General features: G+C 51.8%; 1 protein-coding gene across 6 annotated transcripts in view; it reads left to right on the top strand.

Annotated features, from left to right (window-relative positions):
• Ppfia1 (PPFI scaffold protein A1) overlaps window positions 1-19,969 on the top strand; it is an 88,314-nt gene that overhangs the window by 14,831 nt on the left and 53,514 nt on the right. For all 6 annotated transcript variants that reach the window (XM_077797890.1, XM_077797889.1, XM_077797888.1 and 3 more), the window contains exons 3-4: window positions 19,336-19,437; window positions 19,764-19,928. In XM_077797890.1, coding sequence (XP_077654016.1) covers window positions 19,336-19,437; window positions 19,764-19,928 — 267 coding nt within the window. The remainder of the gene's footprint in view (window positions 1-19,335; window positions 19,438-19,763; window positions 19,929-19,969) is intronic.

Raw genomic sequence — 19,969 nt, 5'->3', positions numbered from 1 at the left:
ATTTATTTTTATTTTTTTGGGGGGGTACTGAGGATTGAACTCAGGAACACTCAACCACTGAGCCACATCGCCAGTCCTATTTTGTATTTTATTTAGAGACTGGGTCTCACTGAGTTGCTTAGCGCCTCACTTTTACTGAGGCTGGCTTTGAACTCGTGATCCTTCTGTCTCAGCCTCCCAAGCCACTGGGATTACAGGCATGTACCATCATGCCTGGCTGAGTTTTTTCTTTTTCAAATATACATCACACCAGGCAGAACTGAGTAAATACGTGTGCTGAGAAGTCTCTTTCCAGCCCTGTCCCAGCACCCACTGGAACTGTGGGTCCCAGTTTCAAAGGAGTATTCCTGTTTGTATGCGTTGTCCAGGAGCAGCTGGTGATAATACCCCTTCCCTCTCAGCTGATGCTAATTCAGAAATGCGGACAGAATGTTTCCACTGTGTAGATTTTTCTCTGTAGCTAACAGTGAGGACTCACTGGGTTCTGCGGGCTTGTGGAAGGCGGCTGTCTTGGCAGGGGAGATCCATCCCAGAGTTCAGATTCTTGCTTTTCACAGAGTCTCATTCTTATTCAGAGGAGGAAATTTCATTTTGCTCCAAAAATAAATTTGGGAGCTTGAGGCATATCCTGCGTTTCCAAGTTTTTCTGCTTTGCTAGTGGGCTAATTATCCCTCCTGCCTGCAGAGTTCTGAGTCTTTGCCAGGACTAATGAAAAAACTGATTTAGTGTAGTGGCATTCTGACACTGGTGACTCTTATAAAAAAGTTGAAGCTCTGCTTGGGATGAGTCAGTATTTCTGAGCAGTTGATTTCTTAAAACCTGAAGGTGCTCATAGGGAGCCAGTGCCCTTTCTCTGTCCACCTCAGAAATGGCTTTTGCCCAGTTGGAGCCTAGAATCCCATGGAGATGTGGCAAGACTTCCTTGTTTAGAGTAGTCAGAGCATGGATTTGAAAAATCTGTGTGGTATTCCTTATCATGCACATTAAGCTAGCTGGGTGTGGTGGTGCACACCTCTTAACTTAGTGAGACCCTGAATCAAAATAAAATTTATAACAGGCTGTGGACAGCTCAGAGCTAAAGCGTCCCTGGGTTCAGTCCCCAGGACTGTAAAATAAAAGGGACTTGGTTTGTGACTAAATGTGAAGTCTAGCTGGCGCCCAGAGGTTAAAGAGGCCTGTGTAGAATTTTGCTCTGCTGTGTTACGCTGGCTCCTCGCCTCTTCTAGAGGCGCTGGCTCCATGGGCTCCCGCTGCAGGGAGGCTGGAGGCTGGCTTTCCATTCTTCATGCTGTTTGAAGGCATTCGGCCCCCACCACGTCTCTATCCTTTCTGTCTTTAAGATGCAGTCCGCCACCCTTGCCTCCCAAGATCCCCATCCCCTGGTCACTGTGGAGAGCACTGGTGATAGGCTGGGTGGAGTTTTCACTGGGAGCCAGCGGGATTCACAGGCCAGCTTTCCCATGTCACTTCTGTCATTTCATCTCATCTCTGAGCTCTTGGTCTTCTCATTACTGATTGAAGGATGATAACTCTTGGTTTTTATGTAGTAAATGTTCATTGAATGTTTGCCATGAGTTAGGCACTGTCCAGGGCGTGGTGTGTGGGTGATTGGGAGAGATTATGAGGTGAAGGTTAACACTGATGCCTTCAGGTCTCTATGAAAGTGGTCTCATTGACGCCTCATGGAAGGACTCCTTAAAACAGGGCGACATCAGTACCTTTCACCAAGACAGAGGTCTGGGCACTTACTCAGCGTCTGGCACGTACTGAGTAGTGGAGTCTTCTTGGAACCCGGCAGAGTCACTACCGAGTTCTTCAACTGCGGGGTAACACTGGGCACGGCAGTACCCCTCAGGTGCTGGTTCCAGAGCAGAGGCTCCTTGTTTCCCAGCCTGCTGCCTCTCTGCCTCTCCATACAGTGGCAGGAGTTTCCTCTGCTCCTGGGACAGGGGCCTCTGGCTAAGCAGGCACCTTCCCACGAGGCCGGGCATTGTTGGGTCCCCAGTCCTGAGCATAGTGCCTGGCGCATAGCGCCTGGCGAGGCACTGTGGAATGATGGACTGTTGCAGTGTCCGAGGTTGGTTTCTTTAATACCCAGAACCTTTAGCAAGCACCTGTTCCTAGATGTCTTGTCTAGTTCTGTTTCTAGCCCTTCTGCTTGATTTAATCCAGATATCTGCTTTTCCTTTCTTGCTTGCTTTTCCCAGAAACCTTTTCCCAGTGCAGAATAAGGGGACTTGGTGTGTTGTGCACTGGCCATACACCAAGTGTGGATCACTGTGGTTTTGTTTCTGGTTGGTCAGCTCTTGGCTCATCCTAAATTAAAATTTGTAACCTGCAACCCTGACAGTATGTTTAAGATAACAACATTACATAAATCAAAGAAGAAACAGATGAAAGTAGAGGTGACACTTGGGAATGGGACAGATCAGCCAACCCTGGTTTGCCTGTGGCGGTGGTCAGAGCCTCTCCCTCGTTCCCTGCTGTTGTCCTGCACAGACTGCAGAGCCATGTGTAGAGGCCTGTGGCCTGGTGCTGGAAGGTAGACGAGGCTCTGGCTTGTCACAGTTAACCTCTTGGGGCCTGGGGTACTTCGAAGAGTAAGGGAGTGGATAGGCCCTGCCGTTTAAAGCTGTTTGGAATTAGCCATCTCTGAGGGGTCTTAAAGCAGTCAGCACAGCTGGTCCAGAGCCTCTTGGACTGCTGCTATACCCCAGCCCTTGAAGGGGTGCTAGGAGGACAGTTAAAAGCCCCAGGACCTAAGTGATCTTGGACAGTGCTTCTGATTTTGTGCTTGGGGGATGATCTGGAGTCCTGAACACTCTTTTCTGCAAGTTACAGAAAGGCCAGCATTGAATTCCAGAATTCTCCTGCAGAAGATCTGAGCTGGTGGCTGGAAAAGGTTGGCAAAGGTGGCATGGGAGGGACACTGGGAATGAAATCCAGCCTGCGGGTGCTGAGGTCTGTCCTCTATGGCATGTTCTTGCTGGAGTGGTGTGTCCTTGTCATTTGGTTACTGACAGTGGGATTTGGTGCCCTTGGATGAGGGTGTAGTTCCTACATACCTAGTATGAGGAGGACTGAGAGTCAGAAGGGCAGTTGGAAGACTTTTCTTCGTGGTGTTGGTTTCTGTGGTGTCTGGGGAGTGGCTGGTTAGTGCAGAGTAGCTGTGAAGGTGTGCCTCGGGCAAAAGCCCTGAGTCTGGGTTGCCCCCTCCACTCACCTCTCACCAGGAGACCTGCCTCAGGAGTTGTGGGGAAGACTTGTGGGGAAGCCGTGTGAGATTGCCTTCAGGAGGCCCTCTGCAAGGGGCCTATGTGTCACAGGTGTGGCCATTTTGGTGTCCCCACTTGAGCTAGGGAATGGAGGGTGGGGATGGGGAAGAATGCTTCTCCTGTGATTCCAAAGCTCATCATGACCAATGGAAGAGAAAAGGAGAAAAATGGGGGGAAGTGCAAACACCATGGAATTGCCTGAAGTGCACCTGCTCCAGGAGCTAGGTCCACAGTCTCAGGTGGTGTCTGAGGAGTGCATTCATACTGTCTGCTGAGAGTGGACGAAGGTCTTGGCTGTAAAAGTGTAAGTCGTGAGGAAAGCACGCACGCCAGCCAGGGCTCACTTCACACTGCCTGTGGGATCTGTGGGAAGCAAGTTCCGAAGGATTTCAGTGGCTCCCAGTGTCTCTGGGAAGCTGGGAGAGCCAGGCTTGGGGCCACATGGCCCCATCATGCTGAGCAGGTTTGGGGAAGCTGCTTAATCTGGAAACTGGTGTGGGCTGGGGCCACTTTCACCCCTCAGTCAGTGCTGAGGGTGATTGGCAGATGCAGGCAAGACTGAGAGGACAAGTGCCGGGCGCCAAGTGCCGGGCGCCGGCAGGGCTGCCCTCCAGGCCGCTTGCTGTGCTTCAGGGCTAGACCACTGGCTGTGGGCGGGGCTCAGGTGGTGGGAATAGAAGACCTAGCACAGCTGTAGTTTTCCACAGGCCCGTGGCCCTGAATGAAGCAGGTCGGCCTTGCTCCCCTTGGTGGGTAGCACTGCTGCTTCTTGCCGGTGATGGGCCTCGTCACTTTCCCCTCTGCCAGTTCTCCCCTAGAAACCCTATTAGCTGTTTGGATTTCCTTTCTTCTTTCTTTTTAAAAAATATTTATTTTTAGTTGTTGTTGGTCACAATACCTTTATTTTATTTATTTTTATGTGGTGCTGAGGATTGGGCCTCACATGGGCTAGGCAAGAGCTCCACCATTGAGCCACAACTCCCGCCCTGGATTTCCTTTCGTCCATCAACTTTCTGTTGATCTTTGGCCCATCTCGAGGAGAAGAGTAGGAGAAATGTCAAAACAAGAAATGTGTGTGAGTCTTTTGGGTGCCTCACAGTCAGTAAGAGGTAGAAAGGCCCTTAAAATAAAGGTTTAAAATTGGAAGTATGTATGTTCCAGGGTTATTTTCTTGTGCAAAACTTAGAAATGGTTGTTCCAGATGTTGTTTAGCGATGAATTAAGAGGTGACTGGAGGCCGGGCACGGTGGTGCACACCTGTAATCCCAGCGGCTCAGGAGGCCGAGGCAGGAGGATCACAAGTTCAAAGCCAGCCTTAGCAATTTACCGAGGCCCTAAGCAACTCACTGAGACCCTGTCTCTAATAAAATACAAATTAGGGATGGAGATGTGGTTCAGTGGTTGAGTGCCCCTGAGTTTAATCCTTGGCACACCCTCCGCAAAAAAAGAGAGGTGATTGGAAAGTGCGCTCTTCTGCTGGACTTTGGTGTGTTTGTGTGTCACAGGTGCCTGCTGCTTCTCTTCGTGCACCGCAGCATTTCTGCTGTTTGTGGAGATTGCAGAGCGCCAGATGCTGCGTGGAGCGGGCTTTCCCACAGTGTACCTGCTGCACACCATGGGGGCCTGAGCACTGCTGCTGCTCCTCGACGGCAGCACAGGCACTGTGATGGCCACTGTGAGGGTCACTTGGTGTCTCCTGGTAGAAGGCGTGTGTTTTGTGCTTGACACACAACCTATGGTGCTTCCGTTAGAAGTCCATCTCTAAGAGCCTGTTGGGTGTGTTGCAGTGCCACTGCAGGAAGAGATGTAGACACATGCAGTACTAAGTCAAAGTCACTCTGAAAACTGTCAGCAGTGTGTCGGCAGGTGTCTAGATACTGTTGTTCTTTCTTCTCTCAACAGGTGATTTTACTATTGCCAGCCTGTTTAAATAAACAGGTTCTGGGTAGGCCCCTAGACGCCAGAGTGGGACGGTGGCGGTCCATTGGTGCCCTCCTTCCTGGCTCCCTGGTGTACTCTGCTGCTGGATGTACTTGGAGGCTTTCTCCACATTAAGAAAACTCTGGGGAGAGAACCGAGGGCGAAGCAGCACTTGCTCTTTGGAGGTGTGTGGCCTGGGGCTGGGGTGCACCTGTGGTGGAGTGCTCGCCTAGCAGCAAGGTCCCGGGTTCCGTCCCGACACCACCAAAGAGCAAACAGAGCCCACGTGTTCAGGCGGTCGTCTTCATGGGAACAGAGCAGCGCGACCAAGAAGGCCGTGAAGTCAGCGCCACACTTGCCTTGCTCCTGTGGTCCTGACCCTGCGGTTCCTTCCCTCTTGTCCATGGTGTAGCTGCCTCTCTGTCTTCAGCCCCTTTTGAGCCTGGCCCCACATTCTGTAGTGTCTTCCAGACCCCGCCATGCAGATGTCCTGCTGTGCCTCCCTCCTTTGTGGTGCTCACCTTCCCCCTGGGCCAGCCCCTTCCTCCCCGCCTCCCTCCAGCCGCGGTGTGCATTCTCAGTACCACCTGTACCCCGCACCCATGTGTCCTTTGTGTCCTGGCCTCCTTCCACCATCTGCACACCTCAGACTGCCCCAGCTTGACCTCTACCGTTGCCTGGAGAGCTGTGCTTCTGTGCTGCTGGAGGCAGGAAGGCTGGAGCCCCATTCTACAAAGAGAAAATCCCCAATGAAGGACCTTCAGTGAGTTTTGTACATAGACTGATCCGTTCGGAGAGACTTGCTTGTTAAAGTAGAGGGGAAAGCGGTGTGTGGTGAAGGCTCTCGGGTCACACTGCATTGCAGAGCCATGGAAGTTGAAGGAGACTAGTGCAGTAGCATTAGCTGCCACCGGTGGTGGGATATGCCTGACTCCTATACCCACACACTGTGGGGACTCTTGAGCTGGGCTGGGTTCTTTGCCAGGGCACAGAGTTTGAACAGCCATGGAAAAGTTCTTTTCCCTAGGGAGCATAGAGTCCAAGTAAACTCAGAAGGGTGCCATAAAATGTTGGCAGTTACGGCTCCCGTGGACAGAGTTCATGTCTGCCTGGGGAGGACCTGACGGGGTCTTCCTGGCTGGAAGGGCCAGAGTCTTCCCGAGGACGGGGAGGTGAGAGCTCAGTCTGTGAGGTGAGCCCTGGCATGCAGGAGGTCATGGTGTGGGCAGCAGTGGGGAAAGGACCTCAGCTGGAGGAGCAGGTGAGGGCTAGCTCCCTGGAAGGGGCTGCTGCCCGGGAAGCAGTGGGAGGAAGAGGGTTTTAGACCAAGGGCTGTGAGCTCACAGGAGTGCAGTCACCAGGGGCTGGAGGGGCCTCTGAGAACCTTCTGTGGGAGGATGGCTGGGGAAGGCAGCGTGGGGCAGGGAAGCGGGCGTGTCCAGACTCTTCCTTGGTTGACAATAAGCCTTTTCTTTTTATCATTTCCACCAATCAGTTGTGTTGCTTTCGGGTAGGCAGGCAGCATCACTCTTGTTATGAAAACTGCATGAGACTGAAGCGCCTTTCCGCGGGTGGCTATATTTATTCCATTCAGCCTCAGCTGTGTGCTCTGAACACTGGAGTGCCTGTGTTTCTTTGATGCATCAGCAGAGCATTAGGAAGTTGCTGTCACTGGAGCACAGGTACTTGGGAACCACTCGCTCTGGGCCTTTCCATTTTCTAAGCTGTGGAGCCCATGAGGACGTCCCTGACATGCCTTTCAGTTACAGCTTCATGCCTAGACCTTTGATTCATTCCGGAATAACTGCTTGTCAAGTTAGACAGCTTCCTTGACTCCATGCTTCCAGACTAGAGATCACAAGAAAAGTGACCACCCAGTCCCCCTCGCCTTGTATGCTAAGGCTTGAGTTTTCAGTCCTGGTCTTCCCGGCTTGTTGAGGACTGTCCAGCAGCCTCCACCAGTTATTGAGACCCGGGGGTGGGGGTGAGGGGGCTGCACTGTGGCTCTAGAGCCTCGTGGGATATGATGGGGGAGACCCTGTTGTGTGTTGGGTGCTGTCTTCAGTGGCCCCTGCCGGGGACACGTGGTCATATGATTCTGTCAGCAGGCACTCATGAAGTGCACGGGTGCCAAGTCATGTCTTCAGAACCTCTTCTGGGCACAGGCATTTGATGAACAGCCTTGAGAAGGGTCAGACTATACTACAGCTGGGCATTTCTGGCCTAATATTTTGCAGGTTTCTTAATCATTTGCAGAAGAGATGATTGTGGCTTCCTTTGCAGATTTGAAAAGTGCAAACTGAGCTGGGCACAGTGGTGCACACCTGTAATCCCAGCTACTCTGGAGGCTGGGTAGTACAAACAATCTCAAATTTGAGAAGTTGGCAACTTAGGGAGACCCCATCTCAAAATAAAAAGTGGGCTGGGGATGTAGCTCAGTGGTAGAGCACATCTGGGTACCAAAATGGGGAAAGAAGAAAACAAAAGAAAACTGAAGCTGGAACTGAATTAGAGAAATCCTGTGTATACCCGAAGACTTTTTTCTAGAGCTTTACTAACCTGTAAACTGTAAGGCAGTTCCTGAGTGGTGCCAGTGTGATATTGTGATATAAGCTGGCAAGTGGTGCACACCTGTAATCCTAGTGGCTTAGGAGGCTGAGGCAGGAGGATTGCAGGTTCAAGGCCAGCTTGGACAACTTAGTGAGACCTTGCCTCAAAAAAAAAAAAAAAAAGAAAGGAAAAGAAAAAAAAAATTCAAAAGGACTGCAAATAAGGATGTTGCTCAGTGCTAGAGCAATCCATGAGTTCTATTCCTAGTACTGCCCTACTGTCCACCCATATATGTGTATATATTAGGGACTCTGCCCTGGCCTACAGCTCCCCAAATCCTCCTAAAACTCTCCAGAGTGGCCAGAGTGTCTTTTCTATGAGTTGACTGGTGGCTGAGGGTCCCTAGATAGGTTGAGGAAGGGATGGTCACCCAAAATTCCAGGGCAGAATTAGAAGGTTGAGAGTTTCAGTCCTACCTCCCAGACTCCAGGGAGGGAAAGGGGGTCATAGGCTGAATTGTGACATCCACATAATGAAACCTCCATTAAACTCTAAAAAACAGTCTTGGAGGAGCTTCCAGACCACTGGACACGAGAGAGGCCAGCTCAGTACCCCTTCCCAGGCACCCTGCCTTGCACTCTTCTGACTTCATGTGTCCCTCGTGTTGTCCTTGATGATGAATGGGCAAATGTGAGCCTTTCCTGAGCTCTGAGAGCCACTTAGCAAATGGATCCGATCCATGAATGAGGCGTGGGAACCTGATTCATAGCTGTTTAGTAGAGGCACAGGCCACAACCTGGAGCAACAGTTGGCACCTGCCTGAGGGTGGGGCAGTATTGTGGGACTGAGTCCTCACCTTGGGGGGCCCAGCACCGCCTCCAGGTTGGGTTAGAGGAGGCTGCTGGAGAGATGCGCTGTGCGGGAATGGTGTGGGGAATGGGGCGGCCAGCACGGCCTCATTCCACCAGAGCAGGGTGCCTACCTGAGGGCCTGCTCCGCCCTCAGGGTGGCTCAGCCCCCAGATATGAGGAGCTGAAGGTGCTGGCACCTCCTGAGTTCCCATGCCTTGCTGCATGCTGCGAGTGTCCCCTGCTGCCAGCATCACAAGACACAGCCACCAGGTAGGACATGGCAGCAGTGTTGAGGCCTGGTGTCCTGGAGGTAGAGCAGATGGTTCCCTTTCAAGGTGAGGATGTGGTGATGGTACCAGCGATGGTGTCACAGGATGCCCAGATGGCTCACCAAAAGGTGCTGTTGACACAGCAAAGAGGAGAAAACAGTGTAAGGATTTCTCGGAGGTGTTTGAAATGCATGAAGTAGGCGCTTGCCTGGCACGCCAGGGCCCCTGGGCTCGGTCCCCAGCACCCCTGCCCCCACACAGGGTGACACACACAGTGAGTTAGTACACTACTGGGACAGAGGGCTCCGTCTGCTGACCAGCCTGCCTGTTTTTCTTGCTCAGCATTCAAGGCAGAGTCTGAGTCAGTGTGACCGCTCAAGCTGTGTCCCACATTTACTTATTTATTTTACACAAATGGAGCACGGCTTTTCATCTCTGGTTGTACACGATGCAGAGTCACCATTCATGCAGGCACACACGTACGTAGGATAATAATGTTTGCCTCCTTCCACCCTCCTTCCCACCCCCACTCCTACTCCATCCCCTCCCCTTCAAGCTGCATTTCTAAATGTGCATATTAAAGTGGCCAAAAAGTGGGTTTTTTTCTTTTTTGGTGTGGGGGAATGCACTCAGGGGTACTCGATCACTGAGCCACATCCTCAGCCCTATTTTGTAGTTTTTTTGAGAGACAGGGTTGCTTAGAGCACTAAATTGCTTAGCGCCTCACCATTGCTGAGAGGGTGGCTTTGAACTCTCTATCTTCCTGTCTTAGCCTCCCGACCCACTGGAATTACAGGCGTGTGCCACCACACCCGGCTCCAGAAAGCTTTTTTGGTAGTTGTTTTCATAAGAAAGTAAGAGAATTACTTCTTATTCAAAATTGTTTTGTATGTGGACTTAGGTATTATATATGTGATGTTTAAATAAAAGGAGTTGTAATATCAAGCTAACCATTTATAGGTTTATGGTTATTTTTACTGTTGTATGATAAGATAATAAATCTCCCTTTTTGCCACAGGAAGATTTAAAAAGGCAAAAATTTTAAATGGAGAGAAATTGTGTGGACATTTGAATGAAATAACAAATAAATTTTATGTTTAAAAAGTAATAAGGCAATCCTGGTGTGGTCACACATGCCTGTAATCCCAATGGCTCAGGAGGCTGGGGCAGGAGGATCATGGGTTTGAAGCCAGCCTAGCAAGTTAGTGGGGGCCTAAGCAACCTAGTGAGACCTTGTCTCAAAATAAAAAAATTAAAAAGCCTGGGGATGTGGCTCAGTGGTTAAGTGCCCCTGATTTCAAGCCCTGGATTCCCTAAGGGGGGTATACCTAGAGAAAGAATTCCTTGATGACCCAAGGAATTCTGCCCTCGATTTTATTTCATTTTTTGATCTCCCTGTCCTCTAGACTGTTTTAAAAAATTAGTTATAGATTATTTTTCATGTGGCTTTTCCCTGAAATATACATTTATGCTAATATTTCAGGTTATTTTGAAACATACATGCATAGTCATTTTTAAGTACTGAAATGCTGGTATCAAAAAATGGTTGAGTTTGCTCTTTAGCAGAAAAATGGAAGTAAGCGAAGCAAAACTTAACTCCCATGAAGAAATTGCAGTCTTGCCTAAAAGAACAGCCTTGAGAGGACCGGGAACCAGGGGGGAACTGCACGGGGCTGCACTTTCTGAGCACCCAAAGCTGGGTACAGAAGGCGTCACCTCCTGTCCAGTCCTTTTCTGGAAGGTCAGGGCAGTTGGGGTGGAAGCAGAGGCAGCGGACATGGCCTTGGTGGTGAGCTTTCTGAGGTGGACAGAGGTGTTGGTAGCACCTTAGGGTGTTCTAGAGACCCCTGAGCCTTACACTTTGAAATAGTTAAGACGGTGATGCTTTGTCTTTATGAACATTTTAAATAATAGAAACAGTATGGCTATTATAAGTTTGAGGAATGTGAGTGATGCAGACTTCAAGTACTGGCATTAAATATTCACATCCGTGTTGCACTTCCTGTGAAGTAACGCGGCTCCCCCAAGAGTGAAACACGGAGATGTCCAGCAGGCTGCAATGCGGGGCCACAAGCTGGTGGCTCTAAGCTGTGCATGGCTGCCTACTGGCAGTGCCACTTCAGTGGGCACATCAGGCGGAAGAAGCTTTTGGGCAGGCCCAGAGCAGGGCTGTGGGAGTGGGAACCCTGCCCTCTTTGGTTGTTGGGCCGAAGCCCCTCAGCTCACCCTTGAAAACACCCAGGGCTCTTAAAAACTTTTTCCTGCTCCAAATGAAAATTCAGTTTTTGACAGTAAATTCAAGCTGCTTTTGGCCTCGGTGGACTCCTCAGCATGTAGCCAAGACTGAACCAGTTCTGGTAGCCCAGGCCTGGGGCCGAGTGTGGGTGGCCATCCTCCCACAGGTGCAGGAGAGTCTGGTGCACAGGCGCTCAAAGGCGCTGGGTTCCTTCACCCTTGGGAGCAGGAGCACCCAGGAAGCCAGGCCATTCTGGGAAGACTTGCTTAGCCAAGATGGGTCAGGGTGAGGGTCGGTTGGAAGTCCAGAGAGTGGCCTCTAGACTACGAGGGATGGGTGCGTGGGTTGTGTGTTGGAATGCATTTGTTTAAAGAAAATGCTGCTGTGAAGAGTGGAATTAACACTTGAAGGTTAAAGTGACTTCATCCTAGCAGTGTGGCAGAAATCACCAGCATGTCCCAGCCAGTGAGCCACCGGGCTCTGGGAGAGCTGGTGGAACTCCTGCTGTCATGGCCTTCCAGCACACCACCTTTCAGTTCCACGTCTGTGACTTCTTCCTTTGACACTAGGCAGAGTGAGGTACTGAGGTCATAGAAGTCATTTGTTTCCAAACGTGCAAGGATGGTGACTTACCTGGGGAGCTTTGAGAAAGTACGCATTTCCAGAAAGGTTGGTTGAGGAGGGTGAGGCTGGGGCTTGCATCTGCACCCACTTGGTGCAGCGCGTCGCTGGGCGTGGCCATGCCCTGCTGCCTGTGAACCTGAGTGCCCAGGTTGAGGCTTTGCTTGTCTCCTAGACAGTGTTCTTCCTTGGGAGCGCACGTTCCTTGCTGCCATTGCTGTCTCTCGGCACACATTGGCTGGGTACACCCTTGTCAGGCACTTTCCTGTAGACCTGGGCTTCTGCCGTCAGGAGCCCCCATCTAGCGGAGAAGGCAGCTCCCTGCAGCCAGTGAAGGCTAGACTGCTGCTGGGGAAGGGGGCTGTGTGAGTGCCTAGCAGGGAGGCTGCAGACTGGGGAGCTGGAGATTCGTGGGTGCACGTCAGTAGGAGTGACCGTATATGCAAGGGCAGCAGAGGAACAGAAACTGGGTGTCCTTGACAGATGTGCTGAGTGTGAGGCCCAGTGATGAGAGAGAGGCGAGGCCAGCATCCAGGGGTGCCTGCTTGAGTGCTGCTCTGACGTGCACTGGGGGCTCTGTGTGTCCCCTCTGACCCTCTTGGGGGTGCATTTGGTGAGCTGGTCTGTGCAGGTGCTCCACAGGTGTGTGCTCTTCTCATTGGTGTCAGGGGCCTTGGGCTTGACCGTGAGGGCAGTGGGAAGTTCCTAAAGGATTCTGAGCAGGAAGTCACAGAGTATGGTTTGTTTCAAATGGTGTAGAGGACAGATGGTCGGGAAGCAGGATGGAGGCCGGGTGAGTAGGCAGCTCTGTGGTAGGCTGAGGAGCTATGGGGGCTGGCGGAGGAAGGGCAGGGCCACGGGAAGCACGTGGTCCCCACTCGTGGGGTAGGATCAGCAGTCCCCAGCTGTCGTTGCTGGGAGAAGGAGGAGGCAGTGTGCCCCTTGGGCGCCTGACTCATTCAGTGGGGTCGGACAATCCGTGGTGAGGCCTTAGGAGTTGGCGCCAGGGTCAGAGTGAGCAATGAGCTCAGGTAGGGAGAGTGTTTGGGGCCCCTATAAGAACTGTAGCTGGGCATGGTGTCCATGCCTGTAATCCCAGCAGCTTGGGAGGCTGAGGAAGGAGGATCATGAGTTCAAAACTAGTCTCAGCAATGGCGAGACACTTAAGTAACTCAGTGAGATCCTGTCTCTAAATAAAATACAAAATAGTGCTGGGGATGTGGCTCAGTGGTCCAGTGCCCCTGAGAGTTCAATCCCGGTAAAAAACAAACAAACAAAAACAAAAACAAAACAACAAACGAGACCTGAGCTGTGGGGTGAGTAACACCTTGGAGAAGCCCAAAGGCTCCTGTGTTCCTGCTGCTGTTCCCTCTCAGGCCAGTTAGGGGAGGCCAGAAACTGCCCTTTGGGTGTAGCAGAAGGGAGTGAGGTGGTTGTCAGTCATGGGTCCTGCAGCCAAGGCTGCAGTCAGACTACAGAAGTGGGCAAGGAAGCAAGGGAAAGATCTGAGGCCTCAGGGCTGAGAATTGGGGGTATTTGTGAGCAAGTTATGTGTCCATGTGGTCAGTTCCTGAAGTTTTAGAAAGGAGGATGTGTAGTTACTGTTTTCATGTGTTTAGAAATTAAATAATAAAGCGTTATAAATGATCTCCCAGCCCCTTCCCCAGCTGCAGTGTAGCAGTGTTAGCAGCTTGGCCTGCATGTCTGTGTTTCATGTATGAATGTCACAAAAATACAAGTGTGCATTTGCTTTTAACCAAAAGGGGCTGTGTGCAACACTGGGGTGTGCAGGGCTTTTACTCCATGTGTGTGAAAGTGTTGGTTGTGTGGAGTGAGTGTCCATTCACTCAGTAAAATGATAGCATGCCAGAGTTTTCTTGTTTTGTGGCTGAATAATATTCCAGGCAGTGATGTTTTCTTCCTGTTTGAGCGATTGAGTGATTAAAAGCAGTTGAAACTGAAATGGAGTTACTACTGATGAGGAATAGATTAGAAATGTCCCCTGTTGTGATCGTGGGAGAGAACGGGAGGAGCCAGGGTCCACAGAGGAAGGGGGTGATGAGTCGCTGCTACCTCTTCCCATAGGAGCACCTGGAAGCCATCGGAAGTACAGGAGGGAAGGTTTTCACCTTTGGAGATAAATGTCACATGTCATCTATGAGACTTAACTAAAAAATTGGCCTGATTGTGGATTTGATCAATCATGTGGGGTTAATATAATCTGTATCCATTATCCAGATCTGAACCTTCAGGTCAGAAATACCCATAACAGATAAATACCAACATTTTTAAGCATTATATGAAACCAGGTTCTCGAACCAGTTTTTGTGGTTAATGTTATTTTCTCTTGACCCCAGATGAATTCAAATGGAAATACTAACTTGGACTTCTCAGATTTAGATTTTTAAATGAAGAATCCTAGTGATTATTATGTCTGTTCAATTTAAGAAAATACTTGAAATTTTAATTCCAGAAAATATCAGTAAATACAGCATCACCTTAGACTAGTGGTCTGCTTGGCATACAGCATTGTTTTAGTTGACATTTTTAATTTAGATTCCTGTACAGTAATAAAGTGGGTTGTTGGTTGTACATAGTTGAGTTCATACCCATTTTTCCTGCAGTAATAATTGAAGCAAATGTGTAGAGGAACATTTTTGGAATCCTAAACTTTGGAATTTCCTGTTCAGTGTTTATCTCAACTCCTAAGTTAAAATTGCTTTGATGCATTTTTAGCTACTGAATTCTTTTGAGCAAAGAGAAAGGTTTTCCTTTGAGTGAAATGATTGTCAGTGCTGTAATGTGTTTCCCTGGAGTAGTCTCCACTGTTGAATCCAGTAGGTGAATGAAGACAGTTTGCTGGGCGTGCGCGATGGTGGTGGGGGTCCTCAGGAAAGTCTTCAGGAAACTTGAGGAAAGGGGCTCTCATCTGGGGATGAGAGACCCTGAGGAGCAGAGGGGGTGCTGTGGGGAAAACGGGAGCCCATGCCTGTAGCCAGCACACCACCCACACCCAAGTGCTGTCCCAGCTTCCAGGTCCTCCTGCTGTGCCTGGACTGGGTGTTTTGTTTGAAGACAATGGTGTTTGTTCACAGTAGACTTTAGAACAGAGCTGATGCTCAGCCCTTCTGTGACCTGTGCTCCTGGGACCCTGCTACCTTGTGGCCGTGCCTCCCGTTCTTCTTGCCCACCCCAGTCCCAGTGCCTGTCGTGCCATCACAGCCCCGGTGCCCTCTGTGCTGCCTCCTGCCCCAGTGCCCAGGCCGGCAGTCCTGTCTTTCCCCAGGCCTCCTGCCCTCCCCAGGCAGTCTCAGGCCTCCTCTTCCTCCACTCCCCCGGCCCAGGCCCAGGCCCGTGCCTGCGGCCCTCTGTTCTCTCAGGCAGCCCCTGTAAGCTCCCCACGCATCAGACCTGCGCTTGTTCCCTGCCTTCTTCCCTTGCTCTCTGTAGAGGCTGTGCTCCTAGAAAAGCTTGTCGTCTCCTCCAGGCCACTAGATGCCACTGCCTGCACCTTCTCAGAGCCACCACTCTGTCCTTTCCCCTCGCCCCTGGATTCTCATCCACATGCAGACATCTGCCTCATCCTCCCAAGGGTCTTTTTTGTCCCCACATCTCCTGACACCCCCCCTTTTGTCCTCTACTACCAAGGTTCGTGGGGGGACCTTCTGCCCGCATCTGTGCTCGCTTCTCCCTGTTCTCTCTTGCACTCAGTCTGGCCAGCGTTTTGCCTCCCTGAGCTGAACTGCTGCTGTTGTTGAGTCGTGGGCACTGTTGTCCTCCACTTCAGCACCTTGTTGTCGGTGAGAGTTCAGATGGCTTGACGTGCCAGTGCTGTGCGTGACGGTGATCATCTCCTGGGACAATCCCAGTGAGGTTATAATGGCTTTTTATGTTAGCCTGTCCAGGCCTTGGCCCTGAATGTTGTCCACATCTGGTGCCTGGGTGATTGGCGTGGAATGACGTTCATGCTGGCCTCCCTTAGCGTAGCACCTCACTACAGGAACCCAGTGTGGGGATCAAAGCTTCTTGTGGCTCTGCTACTCGCGCTGCTCCCTGCGTCTGGCAGGTGTCAGGGGGTGTGCTTGTTTTGAGAACTCTCTCCTAGTGGCTGTCCTGTTGCAGAGCTCAGGTCAGACCCTCTCCTTCCGTGGGACCTGCAGCTGTGTGCACGCCCTTCCTCACCTCCCGCCCAGCTGCAGGCTGCTCCTGCATGAGAGCTCTGGCCTAGGCCTTCGTAGTCTGGCCCACTCCAGTTCAAGGCCCTCAGTGTATAGAGCAGGCAGCTCCTGGTGCCCCCAAGGCTCAGCCTCCTGCCTGTGTTCAGGGCCTCACCAGCAAGCCCTCCCACTGTCCCCACACCCTGCCCATGGCCCAGCAGCAGGGCTCTTCCTGCTTTCCTGAGGGAGGTTCTCACTGGCCAGGTGGCTGGTCCAGACTGGTGCTGGTCCAGAGGGAGAGGTGCTCAGGGACCTGGCACCTCTCCCTCTGCGTGCCCTCCCCACAGGTACTTGCCAGCCTGTTGCCTGTCCTGTAGAGTGCCCTCAGGAGTGGGCAGCCCAGTGGCTGGTGTAGGCTGGATGTGACGCCTCCTTGAGTGAATTGTGGCTTCCTGCCAAGAAGGAGGTGGAACTCACGCTGTGACTGACAAACCTGGACTGTACACAGTAGTGACCAGGCAAGATTTAGAGAGGCAAACTGGCCATATGCCAGCCAGGCCCCAGGTAAGATGAAGTCCCTCTAGAACTAGAAGCAGCTAGAAACCTGTGTGGGCAGCAGGAGGTGGTGACTCCACAAGGCCCCACAGGCAGTGCTGGCAGGCACCTTGGACCCTCGGTCAGGATGGCAGGGTTGAAGGCTCTGTGGGATTGGAGCTTAATGGGGGCGCTCTCGTGCGTGCGCGCGTGTGTGTTGCTGTGGACTGAACCCAGTGCCTTGTGCCTGCGAGGCAAGCACTCTTCCAACTGACCTGTATCCCCAGACCCCGAGGCTTGCTTTTTGAAGTTGGGTTTAGATGAGGTTTCCTCAGGGAAGGTCACTTGGCACCGTAGACACCCTTGGGATTTCTAGGGAGAGTGGACAGCCACATTGTCCCATGGTTCTGTGACAGAAACACGTCACCATAGAACATTTAGTTTGGACTAAGGCCTGGGAAATTGTGGAGGACAGCAACCACAGAACACTATGCTGTGTCCCTGAGGGTCACTTTGAAACCCTCACCCCAGGTGATAGTGTTGGCAGGGGGGGCTTTTGGAGTGATGAGGCCTGAGGGTGGAGTCATCCTGAGGGGTTAGTGCCTGGTGGAAGAGACCCCCTGTGAGAAGTTGGCAGTCAGGCCTTCGCCAGACACTTGATCTGCCAGTGCTAGGGCCTCAGACTTCAGCCTCCAGAACTGTGAGAAGCGCATGTCTTGTTTCTTGGCCACCCACTCGCTGGTAAGTTATTTTTTCATGTTTCATAGTAGTTGAAAGTGGCTAAGACAACCAGGCAGATGAGGGGTGCTAGCAGATGAGGCCTCATCAGGGCGATCCTGCAGCTACACTGCATGGAGCTCGAGGGCGGATCATGTGAGGTGCTCCACAGGGTTACCTCCTTAGAGAGGTGCAGTTGCTCCATCTGAAGTGGGTGGAGAGTCTGGCAAAAACTGCCAAAGTCAGTCTGCACGTGATCGTTGAAGATAGACGTTATATACCTGAACAGACAGGAAGGCGTCCAGCAGAAACAGAAAAGGAAGAAATGGCAGAAAACCAAGTTGAATTCTAGGAAATGAAAAGGACGGTAGCCGGGATGACGGACTCTGGTCTGGACACAGTCAAAGGCAGGATTCCTGAGTGAGCGGTAACTTCACAGAATCGACCCAGACTGCAGCACCAGGGGACATAGTGATAAAATAAACATTCAAGGTCTTGAATTCAGGCAGGCCCAGAACCAGCTCTGCCTTGGACGTGAGTCATGTGAGTAATAATAATAATTGCCTTTTGGCTTAAGCTAGTCACAGGCCACTTTTCTTTCACTTGCCTCCAAAAGAATCTATTTTTCGTGCAAGACCCTGTTGAGGAGAGTCGGTGCCCTTCTTGGTGGTGGGCTCCTGATGGTGAGCTGGAGGAGCTGCCAGTCAGAGGGCTTCCCACAGGACAGCATTGGCATCTACAGGAGAGATCCCACGGAGGGGCGCACTTTGTGGGCACATGGAGTGATGGTGAATGCTTCCCATGCGTGGGCCTCTGAAGAGTCTTGCTGCCTGGCCAGGTCTGTGCTAGGCTGTAAGGCACAGAGGAAGCGGGACCAGCAGTGTTGGCTGCCAGAATCTGGAGGAGCCTTATCTCTGAGCTGGGAGGGGGAAGCTCTCGTTCTGCTCCTCCTGAAGTAGTATTCGAGGCATAACACGTAAATCTTCCTCTTTCCCATGTTGACGGTGGCAGTGCTGCATGTCTGTGTCCCTCAGGAAGAGGGTTTTAGCTCTCACTGTGGCTCCAACAGGCATCTGTTGCCAGCAGGTAGAAGCAGACTCCCAGGGGTGGCAGGTTCCTGTGGGAGGCTGAGCTGGAGTGGGAGGGTCCCGGGAGTGCCCTGGAGCACCGCCTGCTTACTGACTTCCAGGACCACCCCCTCAGGCTCTTCCCACTGTGAGCAGCGGAGGCACTGAGTGTTGGGCTCATCCCAGAGACACTATAAGTGACTTGACTGAGTTTCAGCTGTTTTGCCCCATGTGATGACTGGCAGGAGAGTGTGAATCCCACTCTCTGGGCTCAGCTTGTCTGCAGCATCCATGGAGTGCCCGGTGTGGCAGTGCAGAGCTAGCCCAGATCAGTGCTGGGCAGATGCTCAGGGGCACTTGACCCCAAGCCACATCTTCAGCCCTATTTTATATTTTTATTAAGAGATAGGGTCTTGGGGCTGGGGTTGTGGCTCAGCGGTAGAGCTCTCGCCTCGCCCGTGCTAGACCTGGGTTCGATTCTCAGCACCATATAAAAATAAATAAGTGAAACAATGGTCTTGTGTCCAGCTACAACTAAAAAATATTTTTTTTTTTTTTTTTAAAGAGATAGGGTCTCACTGAGTTGCTTGGAGCCTTGCTAAGTTACTGAGGCTGGCTTTGAACTCGCGATCCTCCTGCCTAAAAGTTATTTTTACAGTTGACTTTGAGCAGTTGACATTTTTACAGTTGACTCCCCAGGGGAGTCTCCGGGGTCCTGTGATCTTCCCAGGGGTGAGCCTGCCTAGGCAGGAGGCGGCCAGCATGTAGGCCTGTTTTCCCCTCCCCCACAGTGTAGGTCATGTTGCTACAAGTCATTTGAAAATGTCGTCTGCTTCATCCCAGGTCCCCAGGTCCCCCGGTCCGTCCCCCCCCCCCCCCCCCGTTTAGGACACGTGTGACCTCTGTGGGTGCGGAGGCGTGGGCTTCCATCAGCACTGTGCCCCCAGCGATGGTCTGGCCTGGGCTCTGATCCATGAGGGCACCCCTGGTCTCTGGAGGACCCCAGGGCTCACTCCTCCACACCCCATACGTGTGGACCGTGTGGACCGAGGAGGTGATAGAAGTCCCCCAGGAGGGCTTGCTGTTCGCTCATGTGCGCGGTCACCCTCTCTTTGCCTTCCCTTTGCTGCTTTGCAGGAGTTTGCGGCACTCACGAAGGAGCTCAATGTCTGCAGGGAGCAGCTCCTGGAGAGGGAGGAAGAGATCGCTGAACTGAAGGCGGAGCGGAACAACACCAGGGTGAGTCAGTGGGCACCTGACTGCTGTCTGCCTCTGGCCACCGTGTGGGGACCTCCTGGTGCTGCTGTCCCAGAACTGCAAGGCCATCTGTGCTGCCTTTAAACCCGTTTCACGCTTCTCATGCTGAGCAGTGCGTGCTCGGTCGGCCCAGGAACTGGAGTTGCTTGAAACTTGCAGTGGGAGCTAATGATGCTGTGGTACAGCCGAGGGGGGAATTTCTTGCTTCCCACAGAGTGGAAGGGATTCTGACTAGCTTAGTGTGACATTGTAAGGGACTCACTTGTGAAAAGTGAGCTCCCACATGTCTCTCTGGCCTTCTACTTCAGCTATTGCTGGAACATCTGGAATGCCTGGTCTCCAGACACGAGCGCTCTCTCAGGATGACAGTGGTGAAGAGACAGGCACAGTCTCCTGCAGGTGTGTCCAGTGAGGTGGAAGTGCTCAAAGCGCTGAAGTCACTGTTTGAACACCACAAGGCTCTGGATGAGAAGGTACTGTTAGCCCTGGACTGACGGTTCATCCTGTGTGTGCC

The sequence above is a fragment of the Urocitellus parryii genome, chromosome 4 (genome assembly GCF_045843805.1).
Source record: "Urocitellus parryii isolate mUroPar1 chromosome 4, mUroPar1.hap1, whole genome shotgun sequence".
Classification (NCBI taxonomy): domain Eukaryota; kingdom Metazoa; phylum Chordata; class Mammalia; order Rodentia; family Sciuridae; genus Urocitellus; species Urocitellus parryii.
Note: the sequence above shows the minus strand (reverse complement) of the source record. Positions and strands in the feature narration are given on the sequence as shown.